Below are 12215 nucleotides of genomic sequence, written 5' to 3'. Positions count from 1 at the left end.
CCAAACCTCAGAAGGAGAGAACCCAAGAGAAAAATCAACATGTGACTGGAATGGTTGAAATCACCCTCTTGACCTCTCCTGAACCCGAGCCTCATTATACGCTCACTGGACTCCAGTTAGCCTGATGGGAAACACCTGACCACAGGGAAGGAAGGAAAAGCAGCAGATGGGACCACGGTTCCAGGGAGAAGCCCGCCTCTTCCCAGAAAACCAATACCCATGCCTCCGCCTCACGAACGGGCCCTACCTTTCAACTTCCTGCCTTGTGAGCCCCCGGAGGAGAAGTTGATTGGTGAGCCAAGCCCTCGACTCGGGCGTGTGCTGTTAGTATCTCAGCCTGCGTTTCCTTGATGGCAGTGGGAATCCAACAGGGAAAGAAACTTCCCCGCTGAGGCAGGGAGCTTCGGTTGGGCTGGGACCTAAGGGGAGGCGTCCATACGACCAATTCGGGAAGGCCGCCTCTCACCGTGGCCGCTCGGCCCTCCTGTCGTCCTTCTGGCTGGTGGAGCTGAAGCCGGTCCTCCAGGCGCGCATGCGCAGGCGACCAGGCCGCGAGGCCTGGCTGCGCCTCGGGCACGGTTGCTAAGCGACTTGTCTCTGAGGGGTGGGCGAGACGTTGGCTGGCTGGCTGGCTGGCGGGCGCAGGCGCGGGCCGTGTCCGGTGCTCTAGGAAGGGCCTGGGGCCTAGGTCTTCCAGTGGTCCAGCAGATCGATAGACGGAAGGAAGGGTGGGCGGATCCACGGCTCGATGGAAGGTTGGAGGAATATACGGACGGACTGTTGGGGCGCCCGCAGAGTGGAGTGGAGGAAAGCCCTGCCGAGGGGCGGCAAGCGGAGGGGCGGGGAGGGGAGGGGCGGGGAGGGGAGAAGGAGGCGGGGAGAGGTTGCGAGCCTAGCGTGGAAGAATGGCGGAAAGAAGGGGTTTTCCACAGTTTCCTGCAAAGCAATGGAAGCGGCAGAGAACCCGCCCAGTGTGACGCCAGGGCACGGGCGGCCTCTGCCCATGTCTCGGGGAGGTACCGCTCTCTCTCCGGGTCAGTGGATTTCTCGGCGACGTGACCGTCATTTTGAGCGGGGACATGGGGATCTTCATGCCGCTCGCCGCCTCACCAGGCACCAGATTCCAAACCACCCCCCTTTCTCCATACAATGGACTCCATCACCTCCCACCTAGATCCGGATTTGGGTCCACTTGGCGTCTCGCCACCAGTTCCAGCCATCAGTGTGGGGGCAGTGGTTCGAAGATGTCGACACAGACTCTGAGATCCGGGACGTCAGTAACGTGAGGAGAGGAAGGCTGGCGCACCCTCCGTACTTCCCGCCATCTCCCTCTGTTCTCTCTCTCCTTTCCCGTCCCTACCCAGCTCACTCACCGGAGTTGAAGCCAGACCTCCAACTGCGTGAGCGCGCGGGGCACGGGCTGGGGGTGGGGTTGGGGGGGTGGAGTGGGAGGCTGACCTCACAATGACGAGCAGGTTTGCTAAGGGTTGGGTCTGTTAGGCTCTAGGGATCCGGAGCGCCCTTTGTCGCTTGGCAGGTACAGGTGAAAGCTGTGTCCGGTGCTCTCTGAAGGGCCTGTGGCCTGTGACTTCCAGTGGTCCAGTGGATGGATGGATGCATGCACGGAAGGACGGATGGATGGGATGAAAGCAGTGTTCCCATATTGGGGTACAGGGAAGTCATGCTGGCTCTGACATGATTTCTATGCTAACTACAACAGCCTGTTTTGTGGCCTCTTAAACATACATTGTACAGGTGCTTTCATCGTTACAGAAAAGCGTGCATTGTCCAGAAATAAAGACGTCCTTTTTCAAGATACAAATAAAATGCCTCCCTTACCTGGACACCAGTGCCACTAGTCGTCCGATGAGAAGGCTCCTTCGGCAGGCGCCAAGGCCATACTGATTCGCGGTCTCTATGTGCTCGTCTGTCTCTTTTGGAAACAAGAAGACAAGGAATGGACCCCTGACACGATAGAGGTTCTCTGCCCTCAGATATAAAACTAGGCTGAAAGTCATGCTTCTCCAGAGCAGTTCCTCCGACCCCTGTGAGAGGCTGTCTCCTGCGCTCGAGTCCTCAGTTTGGCTCCAATATCTCGGGTGGGGGGGGGTGGGGTGGGGAGAAGTTGGGGGGCTAATTGTGAAGAACGTGCGGAGTAGGGCCTTGCATCACATCCCTGCGAGGCACCGGGAGAGGCAGAGGCAGGGACCCCCCCGTCTCACCCGCCACCCGAACCAGTGTGGCACCAGGGCATGGGCCTCCTCTGCCCACGTCTAGGGGAGCTACCACTTTCGGGTTCAGTGGATTTTCTGGTGACACGACCACAGTTCACAGTTCGAGCCGGGACTCTGGGATGTTCCTCTCGCCCCCGCCTCACCAGATGACATCCCACCCCTCCTCCCATTTGACACCATTCCCACCCATGCCGATCCAGATTTGGATCCACAGAGGTACCCGGCGTGCCTTGGTCTGGCCACCAGCTTCGGCAGCCACTGGGCGGAGACGGGTGGCACAGACCCAGAGATCTAGGATGTCCAGAACCTGAGCACCGGAGGGCTGGCGCACCCTCCTACATCCCTCGCTGCCCTCCGTCCTCCTCTCTCCCCTCCCTGGGCTCTGACAGCCAGCCTTCTACTGGTGGAAGCCTGCCGTCCAACCAGGCGAGCGCGGACAATCGCCTTGGTTGCCCCGGTTTCCCCTTTGTTGCCCTGCCGGGTTTACTCAGCAAACGGGGGCGGGGCTCTCCGTGATGCGGGCGCGCCCTCTGGCGGCTGGCCGGGCTAGGGGCAGGCGCCGCCGGCGGCCCCCGTGCCTTTGGAAGCCCGGGCCCCCATCCTCCAGTGCGTCCAGCACATGGATGGAAGCAAGGATAAATGAGCGGATGGAAGGACGCAAGGAAGGGAGGAAGGGAGGATGGGAGGGAGGGAGGGAGGAAGAAAGGGAGGGGGGAAGGAAGAAGGAAGGCTACATAAATGGATAGTTGCGGAGTGCAGAGTGGAATAAGGCCAGGCCGGGCCAGGCTGACCAAGCAGGATCAGGAGCCTAGTGGTGGTATCCCTTGCTCAGGTCAATCTTCCGTGTGTGCCTGGGACTGTCCCGGAAGGGGGACTGCCCTGTGAGCTGGACAGGGGACTGACTGTGGGCTTCTGGGGGGCTTTTGCTCCCTCGTGGGCTTCAGCGCCTGCAGCCAGAGCCAGAGCCAGAGCCCGAGCCCAGGCCCAAGCAACTGCCGTGCCCGTGGAGGGATGGGCTTGTCTGAGGAGCCCGGGACTCCCTGCAGTCCCCATTTCCCCCACTCACCACCACCCCCTCCGTGACAAGGTGGCTCCGTGGCTCTGTCTGGCTGTGTGGCTCAGTGGGATTCTTTTTTCCTTCCTTATCGCTTTTCCTGGCTTTTCTTCAAATGTGCCTGACTTGCCATGCCCTGGGAACAGCACGTGGAAGGAAGCCCCTCTGCATCCTGAGAGGCACCCTTCCACACACAAAAAAAACACAAGGAATCTCTATGAGGAACTCATGATACACTTGTAGGAAAGATGCCAAAAGTCGTGCTCATGATGCGAATGCCCCAAATCCCACCCCCACCCGAGCCCCTTTCCCCCAGCGCTCAACTCACCCAACCCGACCACAGCGCCATGATCCGGAAGAGGAAAGTCCCTTGGGCAAGGCATGATCCACTCGACTACAACCTTCTGGAAAATTCACCACCACCGATCCACTTCCAGTTGAGCTGTGTGTTTTGGCCTACCAGCACTTCATTTGCTAGCTTCCAGTCTTCTTGCTGGGATGTAGGGACCCCGGGATGGGATGGCGGGGTGGGGGTGGGGCTATCCTCTGCTGTTGGAAAGTGCTCTCTCTGGGTGTTTGGGGTTTGCTCACCCTGTCTGCAAGTTTCTGAGAGCACGGGTTGGGGCTCAGCACATCTCCTCCTGTGGTCCTGGATAGGAACTTCTTCATCGTGACCCCCTCTGGGGGTTCTCCTTGTGGTCCAAAGCACGGCTTGGGGTCATTATCAGCCTTGAAATCTCCAAACACCGCCTCAGAGGTGCACCCTCTGCCTCCCTCCTTCCTGGCCGCATCCTGATTCCACACCTGTCTGACTTGCTCTTTCTCTTCTCTGTGCTTGTGTGTGCTCTTCCGTCTTTTCCATGATTCTCTCCTCCTCCTCCTCCTCTGCAGTACACGCGTTCCATGGCACTGGGTTCGCTTTTCCTTCTTAAACCCCTTTTGGCTCCGGTCAGTGCTTCTGTTCTTGGGAAGTCTTGGCCATCCCCTGTTTCCATTGCCTTGCTTTGTTCTGTTTCTCACTTCATGAAGGACATTCCATTTCCAGTTCATACTGGGCATTTCCCTTCTTTGTCTTTCACCTGAGCCTAGGCTCAGTAGTTGTGTCTTAGTTGCTTCGCAGCATGTTGGATCTTCCTAACCAGGGCCGAACCCATGTCCGCTGCATTGGCAGGCGGATTCTTTACCACTGTGCTACGAGGGAAGTCCTCTATTTATATTTTTAATGGAATGTAGGATTTCTAAGTATTCAGTTATATCTGTAGACAAAAATTAATTTTTCTTTTCACATACGTGTTCTTTACTTAAAATAAATATGGTAATACTGAATATTTGTAATCTTATTACTGTTTACTTGTCATAGCCAGAAGCTCATCTGTTACCCAGTTTAATGGAAATTTGTACAATATTTTGCCATTAAATTGATATTTGCTTTGTTATATTCCAAGTAGTTAGGACTAAATTTTAATTTTCTTCAAATGCCATTGTGCATATTTTGCTGTGTTCATGTATTATTCTCCTTTGATATATTAATATAATTTACACTGTTTTCTGACTTTTAACCATTTTTGGAATAACGTGCTTGGTCTTGGCATATTATTCTTTTGATAAGCCACTCCATTTTTTTGAATATTTTCTTCAGAAAATTGATATTGATATTATATATTAATAATCAAAATTAAGAATATGATACTTGAAATTTTTTGTTATTGACATTATATGTTCTTTGAAAGTTAGAACTTGGCTTTAAGCCCATATGGTGGGACTTTCTTGTCGGTCCAGTGGTTAAGACTTCGACTTTCAATGCAGGTGGTGCGGGTTCGATCCCTGGTCGGGGAGCTAAGATCCCACATGCCTCGCGGCCAAAAAACCAAAACATAAAACAGAAGAAATATTGTAACAAATCAATAAAGACTTTAAAAATGGTCCACATCAAAGAAATTGTTTTAAAAAAAAAAGCTCATATGGCCATGTTTTTTATTTTTATTCTTCTGTTTTTAATATTAGATATTTCACCCCTTTTCTAAGTTCATCTGGTACTCTTCATTTCAATTTCTATGCTGTTTGAACCAAACAGATTATCTGACTACCTGCCCCAGCACAATTCCTTTGAGCACTTCACATTTTGGTAGTACCACTGGGTCCCACATAAAATGAGCATCCCTAAATGGATCCCTCAATGAAAATCAAGTAAAATGTGTTCTTGACCATACTCTGCTGGAGCTCAGGCCTTTTCTACAAGAGTATAAAATGCCATTTGGCTGCTTAGACACATTTGGATACTTACCAGCAATCTTAACAACAGTGTAGGTTTTTAAATGGGTGAAAGGTTTTAATGCAGGGTGAGAGATATCCACCAGTATTTTCACTTTGTTTAATGTATCATGCTTAACATTATAATTTGTCAAATAACTATCATTTCATTAAACAGTGAACATTCCTCTATCTCTGCACTGTCTGGTACAATAGCCACTAGCTACTTGTGGCTATTTAAATTTTAAATTAATTTAAATTGACTACAATTAAAAATTGAATTCATCACTGGTACTAGCCATAATCAAGTGTTCTATAGCCATGTGTACTGGGCTTTACAGATAAAGAAGTTTTCCATTATCAAAAAGCTTTCAATTAGATAGGAGTGTTTTGAATATCTATATTCTATTCACATAAATAAAGAGGACCTTATGGCTTTAACAAATTAAATATTGCCAAGTACTTAATCATCACTTGCAAAATTAATCAAGCACTATAAAGCATATATTAAAAATCATATTTATCAGATATTTGATGCATCTTAAACCTTTTTTAAAAAAATATTTATTTATTTGGCTGGGCCAGTTCTTAGTTGCAGCATGCGGGATCTTCATTGCCATGTGCGGGATCTTCATTGCGGTGTGTGGGATCTTTAGTTGTGGCCTGCATGCGCGATCTAGTTCCCTGACCAGGGATTGAACCTGGGCCCCCTGCGTTGGGAGCAAGGAGTTTTTTTGGTTTCTTTTTGTTTTTGTTTTGGCTGCGTTGGGTCTTCGTTGCTGTGTGCAGGCTTTCTCCAGTTGCAGTGAGCAGGGGCTACTCTTCGTTGCGGTGTGAGGGCTTCTCATTGCAGTGGCTTCTCTTGCTGCAGAGCACAGGCTCTAGGCACGCGGGCTTCAGTAGTTGCGGCCCGTGGGCTCAGTAGTTGTGGCTCACAGGTTCTAGAGTGCAGGCTCGGTAGTTGTGGCACATGGGCTTAGTTGCTCCACGGCATGTGTGATCTTCCTGGACCAGGGATTAAAACCGTGTCCCCTGAATCGGCAGGTGGATTCTTAACCACTGCGCCACCAAAGTCTTAACCACAGAGCACAGAGTCTTAACTGCTGGACCATCAGGGGAGTCCCTTAAATCTTTTAAAGTGAAGCAATATGCAAAAAATATTCTAATATTTTTTTAAATAGTAAATCGGAAAAATGTATCAATTTATACTTTGTTTCTTACTACTGTTTCTCTATTTATACTTAATCATATTCTTATTTCTTACCATTTCCCCTTATAATTATTGTAATTGGACAATTTTAGAAAATTCCTGCAGTTTTCATGTTTTTACCTGAGACACACAGACATGCAAATACAGTAATCACAAAAACTGAATGCTTTAGGACCAGATTATCAACCAGATATTTCTTGATCAGGGCCCAGGTCTTGGTGATATTATGGCAGAGAACACTAAGTTCTTATTGGTGAATACTAATTATTATTATTGGGATACATTAAGATACAGTTTTATATTTTTGTTTCTTCCTAAGATAGAATAACAGGGATAGGATGTATCCTTTCAACTTAAACACTTTAAAAATAGGGGGAAAATGCATGAAATGACAGTTTTCAAACATTGGACAACTGTTCAAGACCATGTTCCTTATCACATAAACAACCAAGGTGAGCCCTATTATGTCTGCCAACTTAATATATGGAGAGTTTCCAGGCCAAAGCACAGGCAGGGTTAACAGAGGCAGAACCCAGTGTTCTTTATGAATTGAGACACAAAGTTGGTGGTTTGGGGAAGCCAAGGTATGTGAAACAGTACTAGGCAGGAAATAACTGGAGAGCTCGAGAGCTCGAGAGCTCTGTACAACTGGGAGGGAGTGCCTAGAATCTTCAGCTGAGTACTGATCAGTTCACATGTGTGAAGAAAACACCATGAAGCTGTGGAAAGAACCACTTGAAATGAGTAAAGAGAATAATCCTTACAGCTCAAATAGGTCCAGGAATAGCTGATGTTACCAACAGTCAAAGTGGAAAAACCTTGTAATACAGGACATTGGGTAGAATACTCAAAAGGGGACTGCATTAAGAAAGAGGAAAAATTAGCCCTGGACATTAAAAAAACAAACAAAAACACTAGGCTTTTTAAAAGCTGTTCTGGTTCTGCCTAACAAAGCTTTAAAATGAGTAAAATGAGGGAATTCCCTGGCGACCATCAGTGGCTAGGACTCCATGCTTTCCCTGTGGAGGAAGCAGATTCAATCCCTGGTTGGGGAACTAAGACCCTGCAAGCTGTGCACCAAAAAAATTAAAAATGAGTAAAATGAGCCTTGAAAGGATCAAACTATTTCCAAGTTACAAGAGATGCAAAGAAGCAGGAAAATGAGAAACACACAATGAGAAAAATCAATATTCAAAACTGACTCAGACATTTGAATTAGTAGGCAGGTTATCAAAACAGTCATAACTATATTTCACATGTTGACAAAAGTAGAGCAAAATATCAGCAGAGAGAGAGTCATGGGAGATGTTTTTAAAAAGTGAATTCAAAATACATAAATGAAAACTACAATGTCTGAGATATAAGATACACTGGGACTGAAGGAACTGATTAGACAACTGATTAGACATTACAGAAGAAAAGATTAATGAACTTGAAGGTACAGTCATCCAAAAAGAAACAATTAACATAGTGAACATTTATCAGTGAGCTGTGGGACAACTTTAAGTTGCCTAATATTGTTATTAAAGTTCCCAAATGAATGTAGAAAGAAGAAGGGACAGAAAAATTATTTGAAGAATGAATGATAAATAATATTCCAAATTTGATGAAAATTATAGACCTGCAAATTCAAACTCAGTGAACTCTAATCATAAAAAATGTAGACCAAGAGTGGTCATAATCCAATTATTTTATTTTTTTAAACTTTCATGTTATTTCAATTTTTATTTTTATTTTTTAAATTTTTATTGGAGTATAGCTGATTTACAATGTTGTGTTAGTTTCTGCTGTACAGAAAAGTGAATCAGTTATACATATACATATAGCCACCCTTTTTTAGATTCTTTTCCCATATAGGTCATGAATAAAATCAGATTTCTTATTGGAAACAGGAAACCAGAAGGCAACTGAGCAAAATCCTTATACAGTGCTGAAAAGAAAAAAATTTCCAGGACTTCCCTAGTGGTCCAGGGAAGGTGGTTAAAAATCCGCCTTCCAATGCAGGGGACGCGGGTTCGATCCCTGGTCAGGGAGCTAAGATCCCACATGCCGCGGGGCAACTAAGATCCCGTGGGGCAACTAAGACCGCACGCAGCAACTACTGAGCCCGCATGCCACAACCAGAGAGCCCGCATGCTGCAACTACTGAGCCCATGTGCCACAACTACTGAGCCTGCACACCACAACTAGAGAGAAGTCTGTGTGCCCCAATGAAAGATCCTGCATGCTGCAACAAAGATCCCACATGCTGCAACTAAGAACCAACACAGCCAAATAAATAAATAAATCTTTTTAAAAAGAAAAATATTTCCTTGCATTCTATGCAAAGTAAATAATCTTTGTAAAAAAAGTGAAAATTTGTGTATAGTTGATTTTCTCAGACATATAAAACATGAAAGAATTGATTAACAGTATTCCGGCATTGTAAGAAATGATAAAGTCCTCCAGACAGCTAGAAAAGGATATCAGATGGAAGTTTGGATCTACACAGGACATGATAAACATGTGTGTAAGCATAATTTTTTCTTAGTTTGAAATTAATAAATGATACATGAGTGGGACTTCCAGAATGGTGTAGTGAGGAGCTTGGCAAATATCCCCAAAAAAACAATCATAGAATGATAAAATTATCAAAACAACCATTTTTGCACTATGGAAATTGAGCAGACACATACAGTGAATCAAGAAGCATTCATTCAAGCAAAACTACTGAACCCCAGGAAAGAGCAATGGAGTCTGTGGGGTTTTAGCCTTGGGATACCCCTAGTTCCCTATAGCCCTGTTTTACCAGGGCAGCACGAGTTATGAAAACCACCAGCTTTGCTGCTCTAGGAGACCCATTTGAGTTGGAGTGGAGTGTGGAAAAGTCCCATGCCTAGGGGTGTTGTGCAAAAATAATGTCAACCTCAGTGCAGACAACTGGGGAAGGAGAGCAACACAGATAGTCTGAGGTACCAATACCATCAGACTAACCAAAAGTTAATCAAAGAGAATGAGATAGCTAGAGAAGCTCTTAATATGATCTCATATATTCCTGGTGGTCTGGAAGGCTGGATTATGCACAGTCGTGAGAACCCTAGCCAACTATTCATCTCTGACCACAGAGGTGACATGAGAAGAGTGGTTAGGACTACTTTGCATGTTCTCTGCTATGGGCCCGGGTTCAATCCCTGGTCAGGGAACTAAGATCCCATAAGCTGCATGACGGGGCAAAAAAAAAAAACCCCACAGAAAGTAAAAGCCAGGGCTTTTAATGAAACAATGCACAGATCAACTGGCAAGTGTTGGAAGGCTCACCTACTCAAGGTACTTAAGCACATCTGACCATTCATTGGCTGACCACTAAGCTATGCTAACTCAGAAGTGACTCTATGAAGTCAGACTTAAATTCTTTAAACAAGAATTTAAAATATAACAATAAACTGAGCAGAGACAGCAGCATCTCCATACTGAAAAGGAGACATATTACAGAATAATTAAGTCAGTAAACAAAAGCAAGAACATCAATTCCTGGGGGAACAGGACATCAGAATTCAGACTTGCTACAATATATTATTTTAAATGTCCAGGTGTCAACAACAACAACAACAACAACAAAAGAGAACTACAAAGAAATGGAAAATGTGACCCATAAATAGCAAAAAAACTCAATAAAACTGTCTGTGAGGGGGCCAAGATGTTGGACTCAGCAGAAAAAGACTGAAAAGCAGCTATTATAAATATGTTCAAATGACAATTACTCATCAAGTAGAGACTGTCAATACAGAGATAAAAATTATTTTTAAAAAAGAACTTGGTAGAATTTCTAGCTTTGAAATGTTTAATATCTGAAATGAAAATTTTCCAAGAGAAGCTCAACAGCCGACTGAGCTGGCAGAATGAAGGATCTGTGAACCTGATGATAAATCATTAGAGATTATCTGTCTGAGAAAAATAATCATAGGGGACTTCCCTGGTGGTCCAGCAGTTAAGACTCCACACTCCCAATGCAGGGGGCCTGGGTTCGATCCCTGGTCAGGGAACTAGATCCTGCATGCTGCAACGAAGACCTGGCACAGCCAAATAAATAAATAAAATATATTTTTTAAAAATCATAAAATGAAAAAAAAACAAAGGAGCAATGTCAGAGACTTGGACAACAATCAAGCATACCAAGCATACACATAAAAGGATTTCCAGGAGTATAACAGCTAGTTTGAAGGAGAGTGGAGAAAGGGGCAGAAAAATTCTTTGAAGAAATAATGGCCCAAGATTTTCCAACTATGATGAAAAAAAAAATCTACAAATCAAAGAAGCTCAACAAACTTCAAGTAAGATAAACAAAAAGAAATTCACATCTAAATACAGTCAGGGCGGTACTCGTTGAGGCTGCGTCTGGGGGATTGCTGGAGCGGAACTACCAAGCAGAAGCAGGCGTTGCACTGTCAGTTGTCATCAGGTTTGCAATCAGATTGGAAAAGCTGAACTTGAAGCTTCCTGCCTGCAGTGAGGCCGAGAGATACCTATTGCTCACATAATAAAAGACATGAGCTTCAACGTGACTTTCCACCTTTCCTACAAATTCCGATTACTGTTGCTTTTTACTTTATGCCTGACGGTGGTTGGGTGGGCCACCAGTAACTACTTTGTGGGTGTTATTCAAGAGATTCCTGAAGCAAAGGATCTCATGGCTAGTTTGAACAAGGGCGTAGTTTTGGGGAAGAAAGGAACTGTGATAGAGGAAGCCTCTGTGAAAAAAGCAAACCTTGACAACTGTCCTTCTGTGTCTCCACACCTCAATCTCACTCTGGAAGAAGTACAGGCAGAAAACCCCAAGGTGCACAGAGGCCAGTATCATCCTGAGGAATGCAGGGCTTTGCAGCGGGTCGCCATCCTCATCCTTCCTGGCACAGAGAGAAGCACCTGCTGTACCTGCTAGAACACCTTCACCCCTTCATGCAGAGGCAGCAGCTGGCGTATGGCATCTACATCATCCACCAGGCCGGAAGTAAAAAGTTTAATCACGCCAAACTCCTGAACGTAGGCTATCTAGAAGCTCTCAAGGATGAAAGTTGGGACTGCTTCATATTCCATGATGTGGACCTGGTGCCTGAGAACGATTTGAACCTTTACAAGTGTGAGGATCAGCCCAGGCATCTGGTGGTTGGCAGGAACAGCACTGGGTGCAGGTTACGTTACAATGGATATTTTGGGGGTGTTACTGCCTTAAGCCGAGAGCAATTTTTCAAGAGTAGAGCTTCTTAGAATGAAAATAACCCGGCCACTGCCTGAAGTGGGTAAATATACTGTGATCTTCCACAAGAGAGACCAAGGCAATGAGGTGAATATAGAACGGATGAAACTCTTACATCAGGTGTCATGTGTCTGGAGAACAGATGGGTTGAGCAGTTGTGATTATAAATTATTCTCTGTGGATTATAATCCTTTATATGTCAACATCACAGTGGATTTCTGGTCTGGCCCATGA

At 45.9% G+C, this 12215-nt stretch overlaps 1 protein-coding gene and 1 long non-coding RNA gene across 2 annotated transcripts; both read left to right on the top strand.

Annotated features, from left to right (window-relative positions):
- The first annotated feature begins 247 nt into the window (after positions 1–247).
- LOC118885913 lies at positions 248–1858 on the top strand. The gene is made up of 3 exons (XR_005017583.1): positions 248–755; positions 1175–1400; positions 1774–1858. It is a non-coding gene; the product is annotated as an uncharacterized LOC118885913 (long non-coding RNA).
- A 9269-nt stretch (positions 1859–11127) lies between these two features.
- Positions 11128–12215, top strand: LOC118885912 (beta-1,4-galactosyltransferase 4-like). The gene is given in 3 exon segments (XM_036835106.1): positions 11128–11622; positions 11625–11973; positions 11975–12215. Coding segments are annotated over 3 exon segments (939 nt in total). The 5' UTR covers positions 11128–11273.

The sequence above is a fragment of the Balaenoptera musculus genome, chromosome 19 (genome assembly GCF_009873245.2).
Source record: "Balaenoptera musculus isolate JJ_BM4_2016_0621 chromosome 19, mBalMus1.pri.v3, whole genome shotgun sequence".
In the NCBI taxonomy this organism is placed as follows: domain Eukaryota; kingdom Metazoa; phylum Chordata; class Mammalia; order Artiodactyla; family Balaenopteridae; genus Balaenoptera; species Balaenoptera musculus.
The sequence above is the reverse complement of the archived record's forward strand: the minus strand, read 5'-3'. Positions and strand labels throughout refer to the sequence as shown.